The 26,765-nt window shown below is 38.1% G+C and overlaps 1 protein-coding gene across 5 annotated transcripts in view; it reads right to left on the bottom strand.

The window, feature by feature from the left end:
- Positions 1–5,503: 5,503 nt before the first annotated feature.
- The window catches only part of PLCH1 (phospholipase C eta 1), a 128,003-nt gene continuing 106,741 nt past the window's right edge, over positions 5,504–26,765 (bottom strand). For 2 of the 5 annotated variants that reach the window (XM_034439165.3, XM_034439166.3), the window contains 9 exons: positions 23,432–23,611; positions 21,773–21,880; positions 21,150–21,274; positions 18,969–19,053; positions 17,507–17,653; positions 13,803–13,882; positions 10,300–10,359; positions 9,409–9,775; positions 5,504–7,540 (listed from right to left, as the gene is read on the bottom strand). In XM_034439165.3, coding sequence (XP_034295056.2) covers positions 5,514–7,540; positions 9,409–9,775; positions 10,300–10,359; positions 13,803–13,882; positions 17,507–17,653; positions 18,969–19,053; positions 21,150–21,274; positions 21,773–21,880; positions 23,432–23,611 — 3,179 coding nt within the window. In that variant the 3' untranslated portion in view covers positions 5,504–5,513. The remainder of the gene's footprint in view (positions 7,541–9,408; positions 9,776–10,299; positions 10,360–13,802; positions 13,883–17,506; positions 17,654–18,968; positions 19,054–21,149; positions 21,275–21,772; positions 21,881–23,431; positions 23,612–26,765) is intronic. The other 3 variants (XM_087872555.1, XM_087872556.1, XM_087872557.1) reach the window with 3 other exon arrangements.

The raw sequence follows: 26,765 nt of genomic DNA, 5'->3' as shown, positions 1-26,765 counted from the left end.
CCTGAAGCTGTTGATACCACTCTTGTAAATTAATGCCATCAATTCTAAGTTTTGGGAAGTCACTGGGTAAGTTACCTATATTATTCTGTCCATTACTTACAACCTGGGGCAGTCCGTGATCTCTCAAGTGCAGGAAATTACAGAACGGCATTGGGATGCTTGCAATGAGTCTGCGCGGTTCTCTGGCCAGTTCAAGTCCTTCTGGGTCGTCTACGTAGTTTCGCACATGCGCGTTGCTCATTTCTTCTTTGGTGGCGTCGTGGAAGGTTCTCTCCCTTTCAGCTCTCTCGATCCGCTCCTCCTCAGATGAGTCGGTCTCTGGCTCGGTTTTTGGGGTTCTGGTGGTGGTGACGGTTCTTTTCTTCTTTTTGTGTGCGTTGGTATTCGATTTTGTCTGTGGTGTAGGGCGAAATCGGCATGGCTCTCTGGGCTCGGGCGTCGTCGCTTTCGAAGTCAGGATGGGAGCGTGCAGGTCTTGAGTCGCCGGTTTGATTTCTTGCTTCTTCGTAGATGTCTTGGTAATTTTCAGTCTTGGCCCAAAAGCAGCAAAAAGCGTTTTCATTGCTGATTTTACTTGAGATTTTGTTAAATCGTCTTCACTTTCTGATTTTGGATCATCTGAAGAGTTTGAGACTTCTTCCTCACTTTCTTCGTCTGATAGTGTTTTTCGCGCCAGAAATTTTGAACTGAGCGTTTTGATTGGCTCTGCTCCATTCTCTTTTGAAGTTCGTTGAAACCAAGATGGCTGCCATTCAAAATTTCACGCGGGATCACATCTTTTCTTTTTAACAACTATTTTCTCAGTAGTCATCTCACTTACGATTTTTTGATCTTTGGGTTTTTCTTTAATGACGTTTTTCTCTCTCGCTGCTCCGCTGTTCTTCAGCATCTCCTGGAGGTCCGCGATGAGACTTTCATCATTCTTTTGGCTTTTTAGTATCTTTAATATCTCTGACCTGAGTTCGTTATTTTCTATTTCGATTTCTTTCTGGTCATTATTTTCACTCATTAGTTCTTCTTCTTCAGTGGTGTATTCTTCGGATTCTCTCGAAATCGCATTGGTGGATTCGTTGATCATCTCTTGATCAGTTTCTATTTCTTTGCTGTAGGCCCTGGTGTTGGGCCTATCTTTCTTGGACATTTTTAATTACTTATTGAGTCAATTAACCATCCTCTGCTACCAGCTTGTTGCAATATTTTCAGGATCAGACTCAATAAAGATAATAGGAGTTAGAGCTTTAAATATATTTCTTTTTAATTATGATAGGCATTCTATATTCACTGAATATTCAAGGTAGAAGCGACGAGAATGGTGAGGGTGACTCCTTATATATACAAGGGGTGGAGCTAGGAATGGGAGTGGTAAGTTATGAATACATTAAAGTCCAAAGAATAAGTTAACCTCTGATGTTCCATATATACATTATTTACACATTGGAGAATAAGGCATTTACATCTGACAAATCTTTTACTTTTTTTTTTTTTTGTAAAGCCAAAATGCAGCTGCTCTTTTAAGTTCTGTTAGACATTTTACCCTAATAATTATACTTTTTTTAAAATGTTGCCTTGCCTTCCTGGATCTAGTCCAGCCTTCTTGCCTCATATTTTTGAAGTCTTCTCTACTTTTAAGTCTGTGTTTGGTTTCATTCATTTTTTAATGATAAAAACGGGTAAGGTAATGTTATATAGAAAATAAATAGTAATCAACAATGATGCATTGCAATTTTCTAAAACAAAATTGCATTTACCAGTAGGAAAATAGACATGATGTGTTTTAAAAGGAGAATCTATTAAAAACAAAATGATGGAAATACATTAACAGCTATATTAAAATGATATTCTACCTGCATAATTGCAGTCTTGCAGGACTAAAAGTTCCATTTAAAACCATAAATGGCCAGAAACAGCCATAAATGTTCTTCTATTAAAATTAATTTCCTCTTCATAAAAGTTGGCCTTTCAGGTGCTTACAATATTTTTCAGAGTTGGCCTTTCAGGTGCTTACCATATTTTTCGGAGTATAAGACGCATCGGAGTATAAGACACAGCTTAGTTTTTGGGAAGGAAAATGGGGGGGGGAGAGAGAATCTGCCTACCAGGTATTCATCTGGCTAGCACCCTTAGTCTGGTCAGCTTCAGCACATTAGTTTGCTGGTTTTTTATCCCTTGCTTGGGGATAAAAAACAGCTTCTAAGGCACAGCTGAGAGGAAGCAGCAATGGGAAAAGCAGGCAAAGCACGGTGGGGTGGGGGAAGATCTCTTCACTCAGCTAGCACCTAGGTAGGACTGAAAAAAAGCTTCCAAAGAACAGCTGAGAGTCGGAGCAAAGCATGGAGATCACTTCACTTGCTAGCGCCTCGTTAAAGCACAGAGTCGAGGGAGCAGGCAAAGCTGGGAAAATTGCTCGCTAGTGCCTCATTAGCGCGTCATTAGGGTTTTAAAAAAGCTTCGAAAAAGCTACATTCAGAGTATAAGATGCACCCAAAATTTCAACCTCCTTTAGGGGGGAAAAAGGTGTGTCTTATACTCTGAAAAATACAGTACTTTTTGTTAATTGAGCAGTTGCCTATCACGCAAGTTTTCCCAGACTCTGACTCAGTCATAAACCTGCCACTTTAGCAAAAAATATTCTTTCTGTCATGGCCCCATCAGAGCAGGGTTTGGAGGAGGAAGAGGAGTTAGAACTGGGACCATCCGATGGAGATGGCATGTCTCCTTTGGCATGTTTGAAGAGGCCAAGGACTGAGGTCGATGCTGTCCCAGGCCCCTCAAGCATTGGGGAAGGTGGTCAACCAGAGAGAGAGCTGCCTGCCCTCACAGGGGAGAATTGGCTGCTGACAGGCAGTGGCGCTGATAGGCAGCAGATCCCCTCTGATGAGGAACAGCTGCCTCCCCCACTCAATCCAAGGGCATGGGGAGCGGAGTGTAGGCTGCAATGCCAGTCAGGAAAAGGTTGCCACAGCCCTCCTCGCAGGCAACAGCTGGAATAGATTGATTTAAGAAGAAGCCATGGGGAATTAGTCTTTGCCAAGAACAGTTTTTTGTTTTGAGTTATAGTACATTCCCTCAGCTTTGAGTTGCCTTGCCTTGCCCTGAGGACTCCCTTTTGTCTTCTATCTTGACTTTGCCTTGTGGACTATAGTTTAAACATGTTAAAAATATAAATAATATGCAGGGTTATTACAATAGTTCCCAAGCTTCAATTTAAATATATAAACACAGTCACACACAAATAGACTTCAAAAAGTTACATTAATACCCATTTTGTGAATTGGACATAGTATTTTCCATGAATAAAGGTCTGTAAATAACAACTGCCTTCCCATGATAAACTTTCATTTACTTGACAGCATTACTCTACTTCATAGCTCAGAAGCATATATTTGGGTATTACAAATTTATTTAAGGTTTCCCTTTCATGAAAACAAATAATATCCTATATTACAAAAGAGGTGTACATATCTTGTACATTGAACAAGATTTCTCATTACACAATGCAAATGAAGCTGCTAAAACATTGCTACATAATATTGAGGTGATTTCACTATGACTCTCCTTCCTCTCTTAACATTAACTAGAAAAAGCCCTTGTCCCAAATCCACAGCAAGATAAAGCTTTTTTGTTTCTATGTGTGAAGTTATAATGTTATTGCATACCACTTTGCTACTGCATTTTAAGTACATTAATAGCCAAATACAGAAAATAAATACATGAAAAGCAAAATGTCTTTAAGTCAAAAGTTCAAAGGAAATACAAACTGCTCACAGAAAAGTTTGGGAAGACATAACATTCATTCTTATAGACTCTTCCCCATACAATATTCTAGAAATCAGGAACTAGAAAACTAGAATTTGTTATCAAATTCCAATTTCAACAATTGGCTAATTCTGCTTCACGTCAAACATAGCTATCTCAGATGGAACATTATATATTGGTAAAGGTAAGAACAATATAGGAAGAACTTGTAGCATGCTCTTACTAGGCAATTGAGTAATATTACATCTGTACTGACTTCTGGGAACAGATTATTTAATTAGCATGGAATTTTAAATCAAAATTGCAATGGTGGTTTTCTGTGAGTCACATAATTGTAGCCATACCTTTATATAGTTGTAAATTATAAACATGTCCTTTAAGGACAAGGAGATACTTCTAAAAAACCACCAAACTTCAATCAAGCTGTGCCAAGAGTATTAACATGAATAAGGTATTTCTGCCTAAAGGATAAAGCAGCCACATCCTCTGGGATGCTCACTATCCAGTTTTTTGAAGGTATAAATGCAATGGTGACAATATTTCAACTCAGACTGCCCTGTAGAGATAGCTGGATCCTATCTTCAAAGTTAGTGTGTGAACCTGCTAGAGCAGGGGTGTCAAACACATAGTGTCACATTGTCATCACATGATGTATTGTGACCTTTTTCCCCTTCGCTAAAATGGAGGTGGGCGTAGCTAGCATGTGATGCATCTGGCCCATGGGCCACAAGTTTGACACCCCTATGCTAGAGGATGCAGCTGCTTTAATGCTTTGAGCAGGGGTGCTTTGCTTGCATAACAAGGCTTTGCAAAGCAACTTTGTCAACTGCTTTGCTGGATCTTCTTTTTAATCTCATTATCAACAACAAAAAACAATTGAACTCATGACCTCTTGGACATCACAGCACCACTTAAACAGCCAATGAAAGAAGCACGAATCTTTACATCACTCCAGAGGATATTCTTTGGGACAATATCCACGATTTACTGTGCTCTAACATAGCGGTATCAAAACAATCAAATATCTACAAAGAAATGATACGAAAACAAGTCACATAATTCCTTAATCACACTAAGTCACACTTGTATTGCTGAAAACAGTTAAGGGAAGAACTGGATTTCTTGGGAGTCTAATTGAAATAAATACAACAGCAGCAACAGAAGAAGAAGGAATGGGATACCCAATTCAACAAACTAATAAAAATAAACACTACAGAACTTGTAAAAATGAAAGTTTCTGCAGTTTATAAAAGAATGTTCTGTTCCCCTCAGTGTAGGAAATTCATTATTATCTAATAAATATGGAAGGTATGAAATTTAAATTTAGGATATCTTACATTTTGTTTAATCTGAAAAATGCATTAAATTAAAAAAATGTAATTCTTCAGGAAGAGAATTATATGATGGATGATAATTAATTCTAAAAATCTGTAGTAACTCAAAAATGCAGCAAACGTAACATTTCATAGGTATACAAAATTCTGTTGTATACAGTTGTAGACTGGATAGGAGAATTCACTTCATGTAGAAAGCAACAAATGTGTAGAAATTCTCAAAAAGGAAAACAAATACATGACGTATTGCCACAACTATTTACATAAACATTTATCAGAATGTGACGCACTAATTAATTACACGATTCAAGCCATACAAAAAAAAAATCTGAGTAATTGAAAGCCTAATGGACGCAGTGCTTACTGATAATCCTTCATTCAACAAAAAAGCTTGTAAACAATGAAGATATACATTTTTACAATTTATAGTCTTAGGAGAAAATAGATTTCTGGTTTATCATCTTCATTTGGCTTGGTCTCTAAAAGGGACTCATCTGTACAAAACCGGTCACTGTACCCCAAATGCAAAGATGAGCAGGCACCTTCTGGGACCCCTCTGCGTTCTAGGTCATCTGTGTTGAAGTTATCTAGATAGCTTGCTATATAAGATCCAGTAGAATGTCTGTTGATGATATGAGGCGGTACTGGGGGCTTTTTTCGAAGGACTATATCTGTTACATTACTGCTAATATTAGAAGGCTTTTGTTTATTGGCTTCTTGTCGTTCCTTGGCACGGCTAGCAATATTTCTCACTCTACTCTGACTTCTGGATGACAGTTTTCTGACCAGCATTTTTGGGCAATCATCATTTTGTCTAGAACAAAATGACTGGCAACTCTCTTCTTGATCAAAAGACACAAGTTTTCGCAGTTGTTCAGTCAGAATGTCTGTAGTTGATGGTTTCTTGGCCTTCAGAGTGGCCACCATGTTGTCTCTCATACCAGATGTAATAAAACCTCTACTAATGTATTTGTACTTGCTCTCAAAATTGCATGAGATATCTTCCGAGGTTAAGTCACCAAGACTTTTTGATTTACAAGGGCTCTGTTGCTTTTGAGCTCCAGGAAAGGGTGAAGGCAGAACATTTTGGGGCTTAAGAGCAGCATTGATGCTGTTTGATGGAGGGATGTTTAACAATTCATTTTGGGCATCTGAAATTTGCAAACAATTATTGTACAAAAGTTCGAACGTCTGCTGGCGTGGGTATGGAAAATACTGATTCTTATTGTTGAACTTTAAACCTTCAGCTAGGTTTTCACTGTGAAAGTCCATGCCCTTTAGGGGTTCACGTATAGTTTTGTTATAGTATAGTGTATCCTGACTATGCTTAAGTTTCAGAGGAGAAGCAACTTGGCTCATATCTTCTATCTTATATTCAAAAGCAGTTATCAAGAGGTCTTGTAATTCCCCATCAATTTCCATTAGGCTACTACCTGTAGAATTTGCACAAGTGACTGGGACAACAATGGTATTCTGTTTGTCAGAAGTATAAGAGTTGCTATTGCTGCGAAATTCCCAGCTTGTTCCACATTTTCTTTTAGAGTTTGCTTTCTGTGTGGTGACAGGTGAAATACAGACAGTGTGTTTGGCACCCTCGTTTACACAACTATCTTTTGCATCCTTGGTTGTATCTTTGCAAACAGGTATGTCCATTAATGCAGACTGAGAAACTGGAGAAAGAGAAGCCTCATGAATAATTGTGTACAGAGAACACCCTGTTGTCTTAGGGGTGGATATTATGGTATTTTCCAGTCTTGAACCAGATGAACAAGCTGATCCAGCTGATTTTAAGTTTAAGGACTTATCATCCAAAATGACGCTTTGTTCATTCAGTGATGTACATGGTAGATGTATGGAGTTTAGATTATTGTTCTCTTTATTAATATCAGACGGACTTGAAACAAGAGTTAAGTCAGTGTGGTCACTTGTGACATCAATTTGTTCTATCAGCTTCGAGATAGAATTATCCCTTTCTCTCTCGTCAGCTAGAGAAACCTCATTAATCAGACAAGAAATGTCACTATCTGGGATAGTTGGTGTACCATTAAAGCCACACACATTAGCTATTGTTGTATTTAAAATTGGGCGGGATTCCATATTAGCTTTTTCATCTGCTATTTTCCGCTTTTCTTTGCAAAGTGCAATTATCTCCAATGTCTTTGGATCCATGCAACCTATGTCTTCATGTTTTTTTCTTTCAAGGTCTTCCTTTACATGAACAAATTCATTGGAAAGACTACTTTTCCAATACTCAGTGGAGAAATAGGTTTCGGCTATCCCAATTGCAAAGTTTAGGCTTTCTCCTTTTTCATCAGGACAAAGTGTGTCACATGTACCAGACTTGGGTACATCTTTCTTAGGCAGGTATGTAAAAGATGGTTTTTCCTCAGAAGAGGTGATGGTTTTCTTCGCATTTGTACAATCCTCACTTGTATTGTTTCTGCTTTCTGCTAAATCAATTCAAACAGAAAAACAAAAACAAAAAATGTGTTATAAATATTATCTTACTTGCTTATGATTAGTTTATCCACAGAGAAATGGAGACTGTAAACTCAATCACAGTTGTGGAAAAAAAATTAATTATGTGAGTGTGTATTTACTATAAATTATCCATGTGATGCACTGAAATGGAAAAAATATACAGTGGGAGGCATTTCACTGAAGTTTTTCTTCAATGCTTTATTACATCACTGCAGTCATGATGTAATATTTGTATAAAGAAAGTCAATGAGGTATCATAATCTAGACATGTGGAATTACCTTCAGCTGTATTCCTATTCAGATTTGAACTATAAAGGAGCATGACAAACAAAGACAGAATAAGATAGCTCTGTTAAAACACCATCTGCAACAAGAAGCATATTTATCAGAACTCTTGAATTATACACCCAAACATCACTCTATGCATTAGCACGATTCCTGTATTGCTAATAACATACAAATATTTTCTTTTCCCTTTACTTCTAATATGATTTAAAATATAGTCTAGACTTTCAAGGTTATAAAGCAGACTGCTCTTTGTGAATTACCAAATACTTGGCATTGCTATGGAGGTTCAAGTTTATTGCTGTGATAACAGCAATCTATGATGAAAGTAAAACCTGTGAGAATAAAACATTGGTTCAACACCAAGCAGAGAATAAGACAAGAAATAATGATATTCCTTGACCGTTTAAAGTATTGATGGATTAATCTACAATGAATGTTTGTTGTTACCCAAGCTGCTGCTTCTATTGAAGGTTTGACCTCAACACATGAAAAACCTAGTGTTTGTGGTAAAAACAGAGAGGTGTTGCTGAGAGCTGCAAATGTATATGTAGGTAACCATGTTATTGGCTGACACTTTGAATGATTTGTACTGAATATTAGCTAGGCTATATAATGTAAAAGGAAATATGGATCTGAAAATTAATGTTGACCAACATAGCTGTTGTGTTGACACATAAAATGGGGTAACAATTTTATGCAATTGCCAGTTGTTTAAGTACATGAAGGAGGAAAATTAGAACAGATAGATGAATTTGTATACTTTGGGAGAATGTTTAGTAAAGATCGGGAAATGGAAACATTTTAAGACATACAAATGCTGGTAAAAAGATAATGGATAGTAGTGGATAATGGAGGTATGTGGAGCATACATCCATTATTTTATATGGAATTGAGAGTTAGATATGGCAGTAGGGATATAAAAACAAGTTGAATGCAGTGGAAATGGCATATTTAAGATGTTGAAACAAAAAGATATGGAGTCAAGAATGAATAGGTAATGAATGAATGTGGATTGATTAGAAAAGAGAAGGACTAATATAGAAGTGCAATTAGGTAATTTGGTCATATAGAAAGAATGAATGAGGATCATATTTCAAAACAAATATATGAAAGAGTGAGTAGTAAGAAGAAGAAGGAGAAAAAGAAGATTGTAGTGATTGCATGGAGTTAATGAAACTTTCAAAAGGAGTAAGAAGTTTACAGAACAAAAAGCAATGAATTGATACAGTGGAAACAAAGATGGTTTGCAAGGATAGAAAAGTATGGAGAGGTACAATAAACAAAGTTGTTGTGAATTAAAATTAGCGACATTACCATTCCTATCTGGAATTTAATTTATTTTGCTTGCTACTCACCACTTTTCTGGCCCACGTGCCTTGTTTCAAAAGGAAATAGCATGTTAGGTATACAATAAGGTACGGTGTTTATGTATATATATTCATATATCCTATTAGACTAATTTTCAAGCAACAAGCACAGAACTGACTTGATCAAAAGGTCAAAAGGTCTCAAAATTATTATCCTGAAAGCCTCATTGCGGGTAACTCACCAGATGTACTTTCACTTTTGGTAACTTCAACAACTCTGCTAGCATCCTGGTCTGGTGGTGGCAATCCTGCCAGGAGATATTTTTCAACTGGCATGGAGATGGGACGCAATTGTAAACTTCTGCTTGTTTGCCTGAAACCTCCTTCCTTCTCTTTCAAGTCCAACGTATCAGATACACTTTCCTTAAGGTCAGTGGTTTCTTGAAAGCCCATTTTGCTTTTTTTCCTGCCCTTTGCTGGAGCACTGGCTGTGCGTCGAAGGATTCGGTCCCCAAGTGACCTTTTTCGGATATAATTAGTACTGTTTTCCACTGAATTATGTTTGGAGTTCTTATTAAAAAGCCCTCGGAGTCCTATTAGTTGCTTGTTCTGGAAAAAAGAAGAAGAAAATGAGAGCGGAGAAAAGATTTAGAGATTTGGGGGTGGGGGGGAAATGGCCTGTTTTACATAAAGGAACTTCTACATTGCTGTATTTGCACACATTATCTGAGCAGCGACTGATAAGAAAATCCTAAGCAAATCAAGGAAAGCCATTAAATGAAGCAAGTCCACATCAAGCTGATTAAAAAAAGGTGAAGCTCACCATGAGTTCATGCATGTATAAGAAAAAAAAAGAGGCAGCCTGCCTTGAAGCAAAAGAGGTTTTACAAGACATTTCCTAATTGCATATGACAAGCTCGCAAAACATTTCCTTGGTGAGAAGCTAGCCTGGCCCAAAAGCATGTATTTTTATCACACGGGACCTTCAAAGCAGCAGCACAAACTTTCAAATGCTTGATGAGAAATAAAGCACTATGGCAGTAAGAGATCATGCGATTCAGAAAGCCTCCAAAAAGGGAGGGGGGGGGAAAGCACCCAGCTAGTGCAAAATTGCATGCTAAATTAAAAGCTACCTTTGTGGCTCCTAGAAAATGCATGATAGTATAACTGGGATTGAGGATTAAAGGACTCCACTGAAAGGCAGAAAAAAAAAAGAAAAAAAAGCAAAAATGTCGAACTCAATTTCTTCATCTGAATCACAAGAAAATACATACGTTATAGTAAATTATTATTACAGATAAATGGCAGAGCTGCTTTTGACATTCCACTGCTTCCTACAGGTGGACACCTCCAGCTGAATGTAACACTAACCTGATACAGGTAGTCCTCACTAAGTTCATTTGGTGACTGTTAAAAATCACAATGGCACTTATGACCATTTTTCACACTTATGGCATCTCTGTGGTCATATGCTCAAAATTTGGATGCTTGGCAACTGACTCATATTTATGACAGTTGCAATGTCCCAGGACTGCCCTGTTTCCCCGAAAATAAGACCCAATTGGAAAATAAGTCCTAGCATGATTTTTCAAGATGCTTGTAATATAAATCCTACCCCCAAAATAAGCCCCAGTTAAGACTGTCAGCCAGATGTAGTCATTTAGTACTGTATTTTCCCCAAAATAAGACCTAACCAGAAAATAAGCCATAATGTGTCTTTTGGAGCAAAATTTAATATAAGACCCAGTCTTATTTTCGGGGAAACATGGTATGTGATCCCCTTTTGCATCCTTCGGACAAGCAAAGCCAATGGGGAAGCCGCATTCACTTAACTAACATGCTGCTTAACTTAACAACTGCAGTGATTCACTTAAGAACAATGGGAAGAAAAGTTGTAAAATGGGGCAAGACTCACTTAACAAATGTCTCACTTAGCAACAGAAATTTTGGGCTCAATTGTGGTAAGTCGAGGACTACCTGTATAGCCTTCCTGTTAAGATTTCTACTTCCTGGGGAAAATTTCCTTTAAAGAAACATAGATCAAATGATTCTCTTCCTCTCCCACCTCTATCAATTATTGCCAGAAAATAAAGGCAACAACTAATGAAGGACCAAGTCAGAGATTCCTTTGCAAAGTAGCTACATCCCTAGCAATCCTTGGCATGGCTGTTAATAACTAATGGGTAGCACTTCAAAGCAGTGGTGAAATCCTCCACGGGTTGCCACCAGTTCACTGTCCCTGCATGCGCACCAAACGTGTGCTGTGTGTGTGTGCTGTGTGCATGCATGCGCAGTGCGTGCCAAATGCATATTGTGCATGCATGCACAGAGCGCACCAAATGCACATTATGCATGCATGCATGCAGAGCGCCCCAAATGCACGCTGTGCGCGCATGCATACTACACACCAAACGCACACTGCATGAGCACATGCACAGTGCACATCAAACACACGCTTCATGTGGGAAAAGGAGCCGTTTGAAGGTAAGTAGACCAGTGAGCATTCTAAAAAACAGAGAATGAGAGGCTTCAGGGGAGAAGATTTCCTCAGGCTTGAAATACCCATCTATTTTGTACTTCTTTGAATAATGATCCAAGTCAAGAATCAGAGTTCTAGATTCATGGAGCAATAATACAGGGAGATGCACCAAGCGAAAGGAAGAAAAGCTCCTCAAAACAAGAAAACAAGAGCGCTGTCTCCGATCTTTAAGCAGATAAGGGAGAAACAAGGGAAAAGGTGGCAATGATTATTAACATCAGCACTGAGTTAATTTAGTGAATTAGGCTGTTCAACAAAGCAAGATGTAAAATGGGTTAATGAGTTCATCCTAGAAAATGTACTGTGCAAAATCTGATGTTATCAAATTGGAGAGTGCCTCTTTTGCACATTGTAGTGCTAGAAAGTATTTTTTATCAGCTTATGAAACTAAAATTGGCTGAAACGTGGTACAATTATTGCCCCTATAGACTAGGGAATCTCTGTTTCTTCTTCCCTCTTGAATCACTAAAAATAAAGTTGCTTGGAACAATTAAAACGGCATATTTAGGCATCAAGATCATGAAGCTAAATGGAAAAAGTCAGTTATTCCCAAATCATAGGTTTAATTCAGATACAATGGTAAACCTTTACTGAACCCACAGTTAGGATCAGCTGAATCCATTTAATAAGTAATAAGTCAAAAGATCCAATCTTCTTGTGGCTGCACCAAAGAAAATGTGACAAAGAATCCTGAAGTTCACTTTGATTTACAGCCCATGAACCTCTAGTCTGAGATTTACCTAGGCTGTCGTCTTTAACAATAAATCAGAGTTCAGAATTACTGAACTTTCCTAAATATAGTCAGCAAAGACAGTGAAGAGCTTACAATGTCTTTCATAAATGCAATTGCTTGCAACTGCTTTGCAATGATAGCAACTCAAGAACCTTAAACGTTATTGCCGGGGACACAGAAAATATTGAAGTCATTTCAATTCCTTATTTGCAAACTAATGCCGTCAATTGACCAGTGTTTCAGATGGGAGTCTTTTGTAGCTCACTTAGAAATGCCAAAAATTGAACATAGGACTATCTGCATGATATGAAACTAGCCTCTCTATTGTTCTATGGCCCCCCCAAGCAACTAAAATATTCTTCCATAACAGAAATTGAGAAAAAAGCAGTTTGCAAAAAATAAATTATTTGCCATTTTAAAACTTAAACTAAGTTTTAAAATTTTCCAAATTCAGAAACATAAGAGAACAGCAGCAGCTTTGCTTTAAAATTGATTCAAACTAAGCACAAAGCAATTACCAGTAAAAAAAAACAAATTCCATTGAAGAAGTATTTTTGCAGTTCAATGAGAAATGAGTATTAAATCATGCCAGTTATTAGGCCTCCCCCAGAGGTGGGTTTCAGCATATTCTGACCAGTTCTGGAGAACTGGTAGTGGAAATTTTGAGTAGTTCGGAGAACCGGTAAATACCACCTCTGACTGGCCCCGCCCCCATCTATTCTCTGCCTCCTGAGTCCCAGCTGATCGGGAGGAAATGGGGATTTTGCAGTAACCGTCCCCTGGAGTGGGGTGGGAATGGAGATTTTACAGTATCCTTCCCCTGCCATGCCCACCAAGCCACACCCACAGAATGGGTAGTAAAAATATTTGAAACCCACCACTGGCCTCCCCCTAATTTTGCTTATTAATACCAAAATGGGAGGGATCAATTTAACTTTTTAAAGAAAGAGATGGGTGTGCTAAGAAAAAGTAGGTAGGAAAGAAATGTTCTCATAAATATTTGGGCACAGTAATTTGCCCAGCAGCAAAATAATAAATTATTTCATATCTAAGGAAAGTACATCTATTAAGATGCAATTAATGTCATTTACTTCCATTATAAGCACAAATCACAATTCGTGGTTTTGAAACTTAAGTCCGATGCCCTTCAGAAATATTAGGAGTGCCAATATATCTAGAGATATGGCACTAGTGAAAGCAAATGTATCTCAAAACTTGAACATTCTTCAGACATTTGCACTTTGAAACCAGAAGGCTGAAGTTGTAGCTTAAATCTGTGGTTAATCAACAACTGCTCTTTCATTATCAAATGCTAATGTCAATCTTAACTGTTCAGTATGTAGAACTGAATACTTATCTCTTACCTTTCCATAAATTTCATTGATGGTTATATGAACAAAAATTGATGCTTCAGTCAGTCCTTCTAAGTAAACATGACGATAACCTGGTGAAAGTGAATATCATCAATAATGTTAAATGCTATGTTTCATAGTTAAGATGCTATCCTACAATGTTATACATAGAATAGTTCACACAGGATGCTAGACTAGATTAAAAGAAGGTTGGGTACACATTCTGATAGAGAGAAGTTCCCTGAAGATGAGCTCCAGCACAAGTCCAAAAGCTCAGAAGACTAAACCTCTGGTCCCGGTGACCGACCCAGATTGGATCCTGCAACATTATCCTGGGACACGTATATTTGTCTTCGTTTATGAAGGTTGGGTAGTTTTTGGTTCAGGGTTGCTGTGGGAACTCAGTCACTATCTTTGCATATGGAATGAAGCTAGTGCATCAAATGAAGCCATAACATAATTTGTTGGTTTCAGCATCACATGTTATATGACCAGAGCATATTTTGTATATAGCATGGTGAAGGAATCCAGCTATAGCACACTAATAAAGGACACAAACGATGACTAGATGGTGGAAACAAATGAACTAAGAAAAACTTCAGACTCATCCTGCACATGTGAGAGTGTGAAAGTGTCTTTATTTTTTAACAAACCACTGTACAATTGGAAAAGTATGTTTTAGCTAAAGTAGGTTAACAATCAGGAGTTTCAACCACTTTTTTATTCTGATTAAGCTTGACCTGGGTTAATGAGATTAAACTCTCCAAAATTGAATAGAGCAGTGATGGCTAACCTTTTTGCCATCGTGTGCCGGGGGGGGCGGCGGGGGAGGGTCGCGCGTGGACGTGCCCATGCGCATGCACACGCAACCCCACCCACCCCCACTCCTGGCACATGATGGCCTCGTAGGCCCGTTTTTCTTTCTTATCTGGTTCCAGATCCTCTCTATGCATCTGGGAAGGGAGAAAACGGTCTTTCCCACTCCCTTGGAGGCCCTACGGAGGATGAAAGGGCCCATTTCCCAACTCTCGGTGGGACAGGAAGTGACATTTTTTGCTGTCCCCAGCCTCCAGAACCTCTCTAGGAGTCTCTTGGAGCCTCTCTAGGAGTCTCTAGGAGCCTCTCTAGGAGTCTCTGGAGCCTGGGGACAGAAAAAACGTCACTTCCTGTCCCACCGGGAGTCGGGAAATGGGCCCTTTCAGCCCCATAGGGCCTCCAAGGGAGTGGGAAAGGCTGTTTTCGCCCTTCCCAGATGCATAGAAAGGATCTGGAGCCAGGTAAGAAAGAAAAACAGGCCTTCCCCACCCCCACCCCAGGCCCTCCAGAGGCAGGAAACAGCCTGTTTCCCTACTTCTGGTGGGCCCAGAAGGCCCAAAAATCAGCTGGCCGGCGTGCACATGCGCCCAGAGCTGAGCTGGCGTGCCCACTAATATGGCTCCGCGTGCCATCATGGGAATAGAGCATAGAACTATTTGTTCTATAAGGAAACAAAATGTTTCCATTTTCAACTTGTTGCAGAGAATTGAAAGATAAGTGTTGGAAAACCTGCAATTTGATGCAGATTATTCCTGTAAACTGGTATGTGGTTCTTCTATTTTCTAAATGCTACTGTACAACCTCCAGACAGCATATCTAATAGTACAAGGCAAGGGAATAAGTGCAAAAATATAGTGGTTAAGCTTAAATATTTGTTTTAGTTGTTAGAGGTATATCACACCACACAAGGCAGCATACATGGAGTTCTTTCCTATTTTTCCTCCCCAACAAACTTGTGAGGTAGATTGACTTGAGAAAGATTGCCCAAAGTCATCTAGTGTACTTCTGTGCCTAGTCCAGTATTCTAATAACTATGCCACAATAGTCTGAACTAAACTATACAAGGAATTCTGGTTGGAAAGACTTCTGCACTGATTTTACAAATCAGAAGAACAAGGACAATTTAGATTATTTTTATTAATAAATAAAATAAATAAATAAATAAATTTATTGTCATTGTATGTGTATACACAGTATACCCATACAACAAAATTCACTTAACACCCAAAGACCAGGTCCAACACACATAACAATCCTCAAACACACTCCTACCCACCACAATTCTCCACCCCTAAACCACCCAAACATCCACACAACAGACCAAGTAATACTGTCCAACAGCTCACTGATAGTGGCCCTTTAGTTCATTGTTGAGTGCAATTATAGCTCTGGGATAAAAACTATTCAGAAAATGTGTGATCCAAGTTTTAATTGTTTTGTATCTTCTGCCAGAAACAACAATCCAAAAAGATTGTAAGCAGGATGGGAAGAGTCTTTGAGATTGTTATGCAAGTTTCTCAAACAGTGAGATTTGAAGATGTGGTCCAGGGCTGGTAGCTGGAGTCCGGTGATATTCTGGGCAGTTTTAATGATACTCTGTAGAGCTTTTTTGTCCGCTACAGAGCTGCTCCCATACCATGCAAGAATGCTGTATGTCAGGACACTCTCAATGATGCTGCGATAGTAGGACAGAAGTAGATGCTGAGATAGATTTATATCTCAGCATCTATTTCTGTCTGAGATAGAGCATTCTCAGGAAGTACAGCTTCTTTTGTGCCTTCTTCACAAGCATGTTAGCATTCATAGTCCATGAGAGGTCCTCCAAGATATAAATGCCCAGAAATTTAAAACTACCCACCCTCTCTATCTCCTCACCATTTATGTACAATGGTAAATGTACATCTCTCTTCCTCCTGAAGTCAATTATAAGTTATTTAGTTTTTGTGGTGTTAAGTGTGAGATTATTTTCATTACACCACAATGTCAGCCCTTGTACTCCCTTCCTGTAAGCAGACTCATTGTTCTTATTAATGAACCCCACCACTGTTGTGTCATCTGCAAATTTAATAATTGCGTTGTTGTTATACAATGGGGTGCAGTCATGTGTGTACAAGGAATAAAGGAAAGGGCTTAGCATACAACCCTGGGGGGCTCCTGTGCTTAGTATCAGAGTAGAGGAATGGTGAGATCCCATCCTTACTGACCATCGCCTATCTGTCAGAAAATCCCTTATCCACAAACAAATCCTCTGATTTATACCCAAATTGGACATTTTAAAAAACAATCTGTTGGGTAAAATGGTGTTAAAGGCAGAGCTGTAATCCACAAATAACAGCCTCGCATATCTCCCCTGTTGTTCCAAATGATTCAATACAGTATGGCAACAAGAGACATAGCATCGTCAGTTGATCTATTACCCCTATATGCAAATTGGTATGGGTCCAAAATAGATGGAAGATTAGCCTTAATATAGTTCAACACCAGCCTCTCAAAACATTTCATGACAACAGATGTTAAAGCTACTGGTCTATAATCATTAAGGGATACCACTACTGTCTGCTTAGGGACTATGTTGTTCAAGATTTATCCAATGAATATACTTTACTAAAGAATATTATCAATAGATCTGCAATCCCAATCTTAAATGGCTTAAAAGACTGCATTATATTAGTGAAAACTATTTTCACTCCAATCGCCTCACAGGGTTAGTCCTTCTTAAATTTAGTTTTCCATCTCAGCAAGGGTAATGGTTTTTCTTTGTTTGCTCTACATAACTTTCTTCATCTCAAGTACTCAAGAGATATGAGGAACATAATTGGACTTTCCTACACTATAGAATGTGAAAAGATATTCATTTCACCTGCTAGTGAAGCAGCTAAAGAAAAGAGAGAAATGCTCACCAGGCATCAAGCTGCTAAAAGCCACAGTTCTTTGCCCCACAAAATCTCGGCCAATGGGGTCATGATCCCACACTAGAAATCGGACCAAAGCTATTTCAGGCATGTGGATAGTGAAAGTCAGGCTTTCTTCCCAAACAGGGTTGAATCCTGTGAGAGCAAAATATATAGCAAATGTTAGGGTAGCATTAATCAGAAAGAATATGTGTTACTTTTGATTTACAGATCAATTTACAAGTCATCTACATGCCAAATCTAAGAGGAATTTTATTTAATGAAGAACTGATTCTGTACGAATAGATAAAACCTTATGACATACAATTTCTGCTTTAGGCTATTTTAATTTAAATCGCTTGCAAACACAATTATACTGTATATAAATAAGTTTATTTTATTTTAAATTAAATTATATATAATTGAACATTATAATTTTATATTAACGTTAAAAAATCCTAAACACTGTCTTTGACTAAGTATGTAACCAAATATATTCATGTTTTGCTTCCAACACCAAGAAGAATGACAAGGCAAATGCATTAGCATTCCATTAACCCCACTGGCTGAATTTTGACTGACTAACCAACTGTTCCATTCATTTATCTAATAGCATCCAACTTCCCACATTATTGTCAGGTTTAAGCTACAGCCTAATCCTTCAAGATCAAAGTTTCTAGAACCTGAGACTTTCAAGTCAGAATCTCTGCAGCTTCAGCCCCAGAACAGATGGCAAAGAAGAGGGAGCTAGGCTGGGAAACAAGGCCATTCCATACCCTAACTGAAAGACCATTTTTAACCAGTGTCTTTTCTCTGACAACTGTATCCTGCTTGGAGAACTAATACTTAAATACTCCCTCTTCCCTCCTGTACTTGTTCTAAACAAGGGGTGTCAAACTCGATTTCATTGAGGGCCACATCAGGCTTCTGTTTGACCTCATGGGGGTGGGGTATATGTGGCCAGAGTTGGCATGGCCTGCTTCATGTCACTCATGTCAGGGGCGCCTGTGGCAGCCCGAGTGCTCTGCCAGCAAAAACAAGCTCCCAAGCTCCATTTCCGGCTGCAAATGCCTCCTGCAACCCTCTGTCAGTGAAAACGGAACTCAGGAGGGCCTGTTTTCACTGGCAGAGGGTTGCAGGATGCCGTCACAGACAGAAACGGAGCTCATGAGTCCATTTTCACTGGCAAAGGCACCACGGGCCAGTCCTTCACTGTTTCTAGGGTGGCCCCACAGGCCAGATCTAAGCACCTCGTGGGCTGGATGCAGCCCGCTGGCCTTCAGTTTGACACCCCTGTTCTAAACCTTCCATTTTAAAACATGAATGGGTACCCTTTGGCAGCCTTTAGCCCTCATTTATTGACCTCAGTGTGCCAAGAGATCATGACATCAAAATTGAGAAGCAAAATGGCTGAATTTTGCCAACACAGTTTTTGGTGAGAAACTGAAAATCTGCAAGGTTTATCTCTTACCGTTATCATCTACAACTCTGGTTTGGTCTTTGCAACAATCAGCTGGTAACCCAATAATTTCAACTTCAACAAATGGATCGATTATCTGCTTGAGACATTTTTAGAAACACAAAATCTGCTTGAGACCTGTTCATAAACATCTAAAGTAAATATCCCATCTTCCTTATATTGCATCCACAGGTTTTAAAGACAGAGTAAACTATTGCATTAGATTATAGTGATATTATATCACAGCTCAGACATTCATAGTAAATGTTGAATTTGAATTTAGATGATGAAACGAGAACCATCCGCTGGAATTTTGCTAACTAGATATTTTGAAGCAAGCATAGATTTTATTCAGACAAATATAAATTCCAATATTGAGAAAGCTGTAGTCATAGTTTTGAATATGTGGTTTATTTTAGGTATGGGAAACCTACATCCATTTAAATGTTGGTGGAGTAAAATCAGCTTTAGTCAACATGATTAATATCAATAATGATGAGACTTGTAATTAGAGTCTCTTGCCCTTGGTTTACATTTCTGATATGACAATTTAAAAAACTTGAAATTAGATTTGTTGAAGAAAAAAGTTACCTTGACAGTTTGCAAAGCAATTGTCAAGCTGAAATAGTCCATATTGGATTTATTTATTTATTTGTTTGTTTGTTTGTTTGTTTGTTTGTTTGTTTGTTTGTCATATTTCTATGCCGCCCACTCTCCGAGGACTCTGGGCGGCTTACACCAAAGATAGTATACTAAATAGCATATTGCCCCCTAACAATCTGGGTCCTTATTTTACCCACCTCGGAAGGATGGAAGGATGAGTCAACCTTGAGCAAGTGAGATTTGATCCGCTGATCTGCTGAACTAGCAGTCAGCTAAAGTAGCTGCAGTACTGCACTCTAACCATTGCGCCACCTCGGCTCTTTAGTACAAGGGATTTCTTTGTGGATGCAAATATAGCATTATTAGCATTATTAGATGATTATCATGGCATATTAAATGGCTGGAAAAATTGTACTAATAAAATCTGTGGTTCTAGAAACATGGAACAATTAAAGAATCAATTGAACCAACAAATTAACTAAAGCTTTTTATTTCAGTCCAACAGAGTTTCCAATAATTGTCTGTTGGATCATAATCTTTGCTTTTTAAAAAAAACAAAAAACTCCCCCACAAAAATTACTTGTACTTTTTTATTTTCTGATAGTGAACTTTTATTATAAAACCATTTTTAAAATGTTTACCTAAATCCTATATAGGCCTCACATATATTTCTGAATAAAGGATTGTTTATTAATAAATCAATTCTCCTTTTTTTCGGGTTGCTATTATTTAAATCAGCAGGAAGAATGAAAATAAACAGTTACAAACCCAAGAACAGTTAAAAAGCAAAGTAATGTTCAATAATTCTGTAGAGGAATAGTGTAGTTTATATTTAAACCAAATAATTTCCCTTTGCATTCAGAAAATTATTCAACTATAAATATCACAAATTAAATCTTGCAAACTCCCAAGCTATAACGTTTTTGTGTTATGTGTGCACCTAGATTATTAATATGAAATGCAAAGTATATTTTAGAATTCATTTTTAGCAAGAATACATTAATAAGAAATTTATTATAAATTAAGGAACAGCTTTAAACGACATAAATTCAGATATGTGTCATATGGCTAGTGGTTTTTTTTTTTTTGTTTTTTGTTTTCATCCTGATTTAAGTAGCACATTGGGCTACTGGTGTACTCCACCATTCTTAATCTACAGCTCCATTCTCTGCATCCTTCCATTTAAGGTTGCTGTTTTTCAGGTCTTCCTGAAATTGGTGTCAAGTTTTCTTTGGCCTTCCTCTTTTTCTCTGATCATGTGATCAATCCAATTGATTGCAGTCTTTGCGGGACGTTGCTCACTCATGCGGAGCACATGTCCAGCAAAGCACATTGATCGTTCTATTAAAATACATAAATTGACATGCTTATTTAATTATTAGTTTTACATATGCAATGAGTTTTATGGAGTAATTATTGACTAAAATGACTCTATCTATCTATCTATCTATCTATCTATCTATCTATCTATCTATCTATCATCTTTCATATGCAGATTAGAAAAATATCATAACATTCTTGTTTCAGGTCATTAATGAATCTCTTCTCCCGTAAGTGAACTAAGTTAACTCTATCACCAATATAGTTTACCTCTCCTCTGTCTCCTAACATGGAATCTGGGGGTTTTGGTAGTTGTTGACCACTGATGATTTTGAGTATAAGTTGCTTTTTAGGGAAAGCAGGAAGAGGATCTCCAGAATATGGATTAAAAGTGCCTATGGATAGAAAAAATATAGAAATATATAATCTTAAGAAATACAACTTGTTTTCTGTACATTTGAGAAAAAACCTACAGTGAAGATTAAAAGAAAGAATAAAGTTAATATTAGAATTTAATATGTCAAATGTATTCCTAGACAATAATAATAATAAATTGGGGGTATTTCACTATTTTTGTTGTCCATCAAAATACAAGAAGTACAAAATGACAGCAAGTAAGCAAATACAATTCATTGGACAGATCCATATCAACAACTGTATTAAATGTTTCATTTGTTTGCAGAAGTGTAGCTTAGCTACATTTTTCATTTAACTCTCTTATTGAAATATGAATATTTCATTCTATCTTGCTCCTGATCAAAGTTTCCAAACTAACCTGTTCAATGTTATTAGCTTTCTCCAAACAGGTGTCATATTTTAATATTAACTAAAATGTCTTTAATAAATGGATGTATAGGAACACTAAATATATTCAGTGCACTGCCTTGTATTACCTTTGCACATCTGTTGAGGTTTCAGGATGTAACCACAGTTGCCATTCATCCTGAACTTGGCTTGGTTTAACTGCATCACCCGCCCTTCAGACTGGTAATTTAATGCCACTGTTGAATAAGCAGATCTTTATATTGATTATGAAATTCACTAGCTATAATCATATGGTTATATGGCTTTATACTTATAGGATTAGAATCAAACTAAATTAGTTTCATTTAGTACCTTAAAACACGATTTAATTAATTTAATTTATTTATTTATTATAATTGAACTTTTTATTTGAAGAAGTATCTTAGCTCAAATTCAAGCGGTCAAGTTAAATATTATTTCCAGTAGCAGTTCCAGTGATGAGAAAAATATGAAGAGGTGACAAAGATTGGCTTTCTTTCAGCTAACATTTGTTACTTCCACCATGGGAGCAGCAGAAATGTTTGAATGGAAAAAAATCATAGTGTGACTTTTTTTTCTATATGACATAATTTTAATAAAGGAGAATATTTGTAGATCAAGGTTGAAATGAAGGGTCCTGCTTGGTTGTTTTCTTGCAAACATTTCATTACTCACTCTAGATAACATTATCAGCGTTAGTGAAATATTTTTAGCCTGGATCGAATTCCTATCTATGCACTTTCTATTCTTTTTAAAGACCCTAAACAAAAAATGGATAAAGGGCACAGCAGAAGCCCAAAGAGCATTAATAATAATTGTATGGACAAGGAAGAGAAGAGGCCTGAATACTTCATACAGATAGTAAATAGCTGAATTAGTTATTAACAAATCAAGATACTGGGGCCAAGGGTACACAGCTTAAAGAAAAATAATTTTTTTCTGTTGCTCATTCTTCAGAAGTTATGCATATTGGGAAGAGGTTTGTCCTTCCCATGGTACAAAAAGTTCATCCTTGGGTAAAAATGAAAGCAGAGTCACCTAATCCTTGACACATGTGCACATGTTTAGTAATATCAAATTGCCGGAGATCATCCAAGCAGTAGAAGGTAATAAACATGTGGTAGTCAGTGGCCTCCAGCCTTCTTCATCTTGGCACCTTCCAAAACTTCGAGATAGGACTGAATTCCTTTCACCAAGCTGATTGGCCATTCTGGAAAATATAGCCCAAATGTAGTGGAGGATATAGAATAGAATAGAATTCTGTATTGGCCAAGTGTGATTGAACACACAAGGAATTTGTCTTGTTCATATGCTCCCAGTGTACATAAAAGAAAAGATACATTCATCAAGAATCATAAGGATATCAGGATAGTCAAGTCTGACTTGACTCAAGAACAAACAATGATGGGCATCAGGTAATCTGTTCCCCTTTACTGACTGCTGCTAAAGAGGGAAGACATAAAACAATTCATCAAAGAACTTCCCCATTGCTGATTCAGCCCACTGTAGAAGTTCTGAAGTGCATTGGTTCCAAGGAGACAGCAGATCAGTAATAGATTTGATACTCTGTTAATCCACAACTACTAACTCTCTTTATGGAGCAAAAGAAGCAATCTTCTAAATGCATTTTTGTACGTCTATATTTTTTGTACGATGTGAACTACCTCACATATGGAATGAATGTAGGTAGATAATTAACAGGTGCCATGTCCATGGGGTAAAGAAAAGTTTAGGCACCTACATAACTGACAATACCATGCATCACTCACCAAGCTGGCATCCAACATTCCAATACGGTACAGGGTTAAAGTTGCTAGAGTCAATCCGGTAGGCAGATGGATAGATTCTGGTGAGCTGCTCCTGGTTATAAAGGATGAACTGCTCTGATTTCTGCTGGATCACCTGATGAGCTCTTGTCTCACTGAAGGATAATACATTCCCCACTGATCCTGCATGTTAAAATAATCAATAGGAAAAGGCATAGACAGGACAGCTTTAGTTTGTATTTGTAGGGCTTCCAAAGAAAAGGCATTTGTTACACCACTATACAAACATGCTAAATATCCATTATTATTTTTTTCTGGTTCAGAATAGAAAAATGTAAAATGATCTTTAAATTTAGCAGTCTTCCAATATATGAAGGGATAACATGGGGAAGAGGGAGTAGATTTTACAGTGAGAGTCCAAAACTAAGTAAGAAAGAATTTCCTAATTATGAGTGCTATTAAGTGATGGAAGAGTCTGCCTCCTGGAATCATGAGTATCTCCAGGAGTGGGATTCAAAAATTTTAGCAACTGGTTCTCTGCCCGGTTGCTGGGTAGGCATGGCCATGGTGGGCATGGCCTACTCTGCCTCCTGAACCAAGGGGGAGGGGCGTTTTCACCCTCCCCAAGCTCTGGAGGCTTTCCTCGAACCTCCAGGAGGGCGAAAACAGCCTTCCCCGGGCTCCAGAGGCCCTCAGGAGGCTGGAAACAAGCCCATTTCTGGACTTCTGGAACTCCTGGAAGGCCTGTTTTTCACCCTTGCCAGGCTCCGGAAGCTTTCCTCGAGCCTCTGGGAGGGTGAAAATGGCCTCCCCGGCTCTGGAGGCCATCCGAAGGCCGGAAACGCACCCATTTCCAAACTTCCGGAAGGCTCATTGTTCGGCCTCCCAGTGCCTCTGTGTGAGTGCTGCACTTACCTGACATCCAAACTGGACCACATGGAGACTCCTAGGAGGGGAGGGGTGGGTGGAGACAGCCAGTCCTTGCAACTACCGGTTCAGCGAACCACTTGTAAAATTAGCATTCGGTTTGCTTGAACCGGTCTGAACCAGCTGAATCCCACCCCTGGGTATCTCTGGGGGTTTTGAAAGAAAGATAAGACAGCATTTGTCCAGAACGGTATGAGGATTACTGTATTGGGCAGGGGGATAGATAGAAGGCCTCCAAGATCCCTTCCAACCTTATGATTCTATATTATAGCCTTCTTCTAGCAACATAGTGTAGTGTTAAATATTAGCTGTGCCATTTTGCCCCTGGTAGTAAAAATTCTCAAGTTTAGGAAAGGCTTCCTACAAATATAAGACTGGGCTATGCCATGAATCCACAAGGCTATGTATTGTGTACAGATATTCTTTTATACAGCATTTTATATTTTTTGTTATCTCTGGCGTAGGACCTTATGTTTAACTTACAATGGTTTTGGGATTCTTTATTTATTTATTAAATTTATTTACTGCCTATCTTACTATCCAAAGTGACTCTGGAAGAAAGAGTCGTCTCAGGGATTACACTGTGAATATGATGGCCACATGAGATTAACTAATTACTGCCACCATTTGGGGCAAATGAATGTAGTGCACTGTTTGCCTTCTCTAAACAACAGAGGAAAGTGAATGCTGCAATCTATTTGTCAAGGCAACAAGCAATAAGTCCTCTTTCAGTATTCCTTGCTGATCTGCCAGGTGACAGTGGGGGTAACAGGGTTATTTTACGTGCCCCGCAGCCTGTGACTCCTGGTGCTAAAAAGGAGTCATGATTCTCGACTAGGCGGCCACTTTGGATTTTTAAAAACCCTCCATTTGACTAGGAGACAATCCCCCCTTCTACTTTCCCACATACGAGAAGGTTGCAGGATTGGAGCTTCCGGCCTAATATGGCTTCCAAAGCTGACACAACGACTGTTGTATGACTGTTCCCAGTAGCAACAAAGGTACAAAATAAATTTAGTTTCACATACATAAATATTTATGTGGACATTTTCAAACCATGACATAATTACTACTTCTTCCCTTAAATTTCTGAATACTAATCAGTTTATCAAAATGAAGAATTTCAGTGAATTTTGGATGAGGAGTTATTCTTCTCACAGCATTAATTTAAAAGGCCTTCCTGGCTTTCAATATAAGGCTGTGAAGAATATCCAAAAGGTACATAATCAAACCATTCAAAAACAATTCAGTAAAACAGATGGTTTTAATCCCAAAGGTATGGGAAGTCTGTACTTCAAAAAGCTTCATAATTTAAACCAAGGTAACTAATTTTTCACATCACAGGCACCTGTGGCTCCCCTGAACGATTTAAGTAATAATGTAGATTGGCCGAAGTTAAGTCAGAGGGGAAATTAAAGAAATGAAATCTTATGTCTACACGTTTGAGAGTTTACTAAATGTTACAAGCAGAATTTCAGCTCTGTCTTTGCAATCAGAAGTAATTGACACTTGGGCCAACAGAGATAGGCAAGCAATGCATGGTTTACTTTAAAAGTTTTCACAGAAATTGGAATGTAATCACAACCCAATATATCCCCCTGGTGATCTTTGAGGGGAATGAAAACCCTGAATGCTTACTCTCTTTTTTTTTTTAAAGTGAGGCTCAAATTTGACAAATTGCAGAAGACACACTTGCCTCATGACAAAATAAGAAGTGTCATTACAAGATCTCCCCCCAACTCTGTTCCACAAAATAGCCTGCTAGCACTTTTTCATTTGCTCTACTAGTCCTTATCAAGTTCAGTATGATTTCACCTCAGTCGTCATCCGATATCCCAGCAGGCCTAAATCCAGATGGCAAATTCTTTGCAGAAGATTGCTAGAGTATAATTACTTATGTATGTCATCCGTTTTATAGGGCGATAGATATTCTGACATTAAAAAGCTACCCAAAACACTCTCTTGGATAGGCTGCTGAGTGGAATGATAGATATCAGTATCTATACATGCTGAGACCTATGCAGTGACATTGCTTATCAAATATTTATTCCAGAGAAAAACTGAGTGGCAGAGCTGGGTAGAAGCGTGGAGGGATTGCAAGTGAGATAAAACTTTAAAGTCAAAGAAAAGTAAGCAAGACGATACCAGAGACATGCTAGAAGGAAAACAAAGAATTGTGAAACAAACACTTTAAACAATTCTCAGAGATGAATTACCAATAGACAAGTATCAACAAGTATAAACTGAGTCATAGGTAGTTTTGTCACAAGCAGTAGATGCCAGCATATAAATCTACCCACTTAATCCTCTTTCTAAAGATATCTTGCCTTGAAGTTTTATGCGGTTTGATGGTATCTTCCTTTGTTTTCTACCTCTGCCATGCCAACCCTGGGATTATAACTTCTATTAA

The sequence above is a fragment of the Pantherophis guttatus genome, chromosome 6 (genome assembly GCF_059756535.1).
Source record: "Pantherophis guttatus breed Tessera chromosome 6, ASM5975653v1, whole genome shotgun sequence".
Taxonomy (NCBI): Eukaryota; Metazoa; Chordata; class Lepidosauria; order Squamata; family Colubridae; genus Pantherophis; species Pantherophis guttatus.
This window is presented reverse-complemented; position numbering and strand designations above follow the sequence as displayed.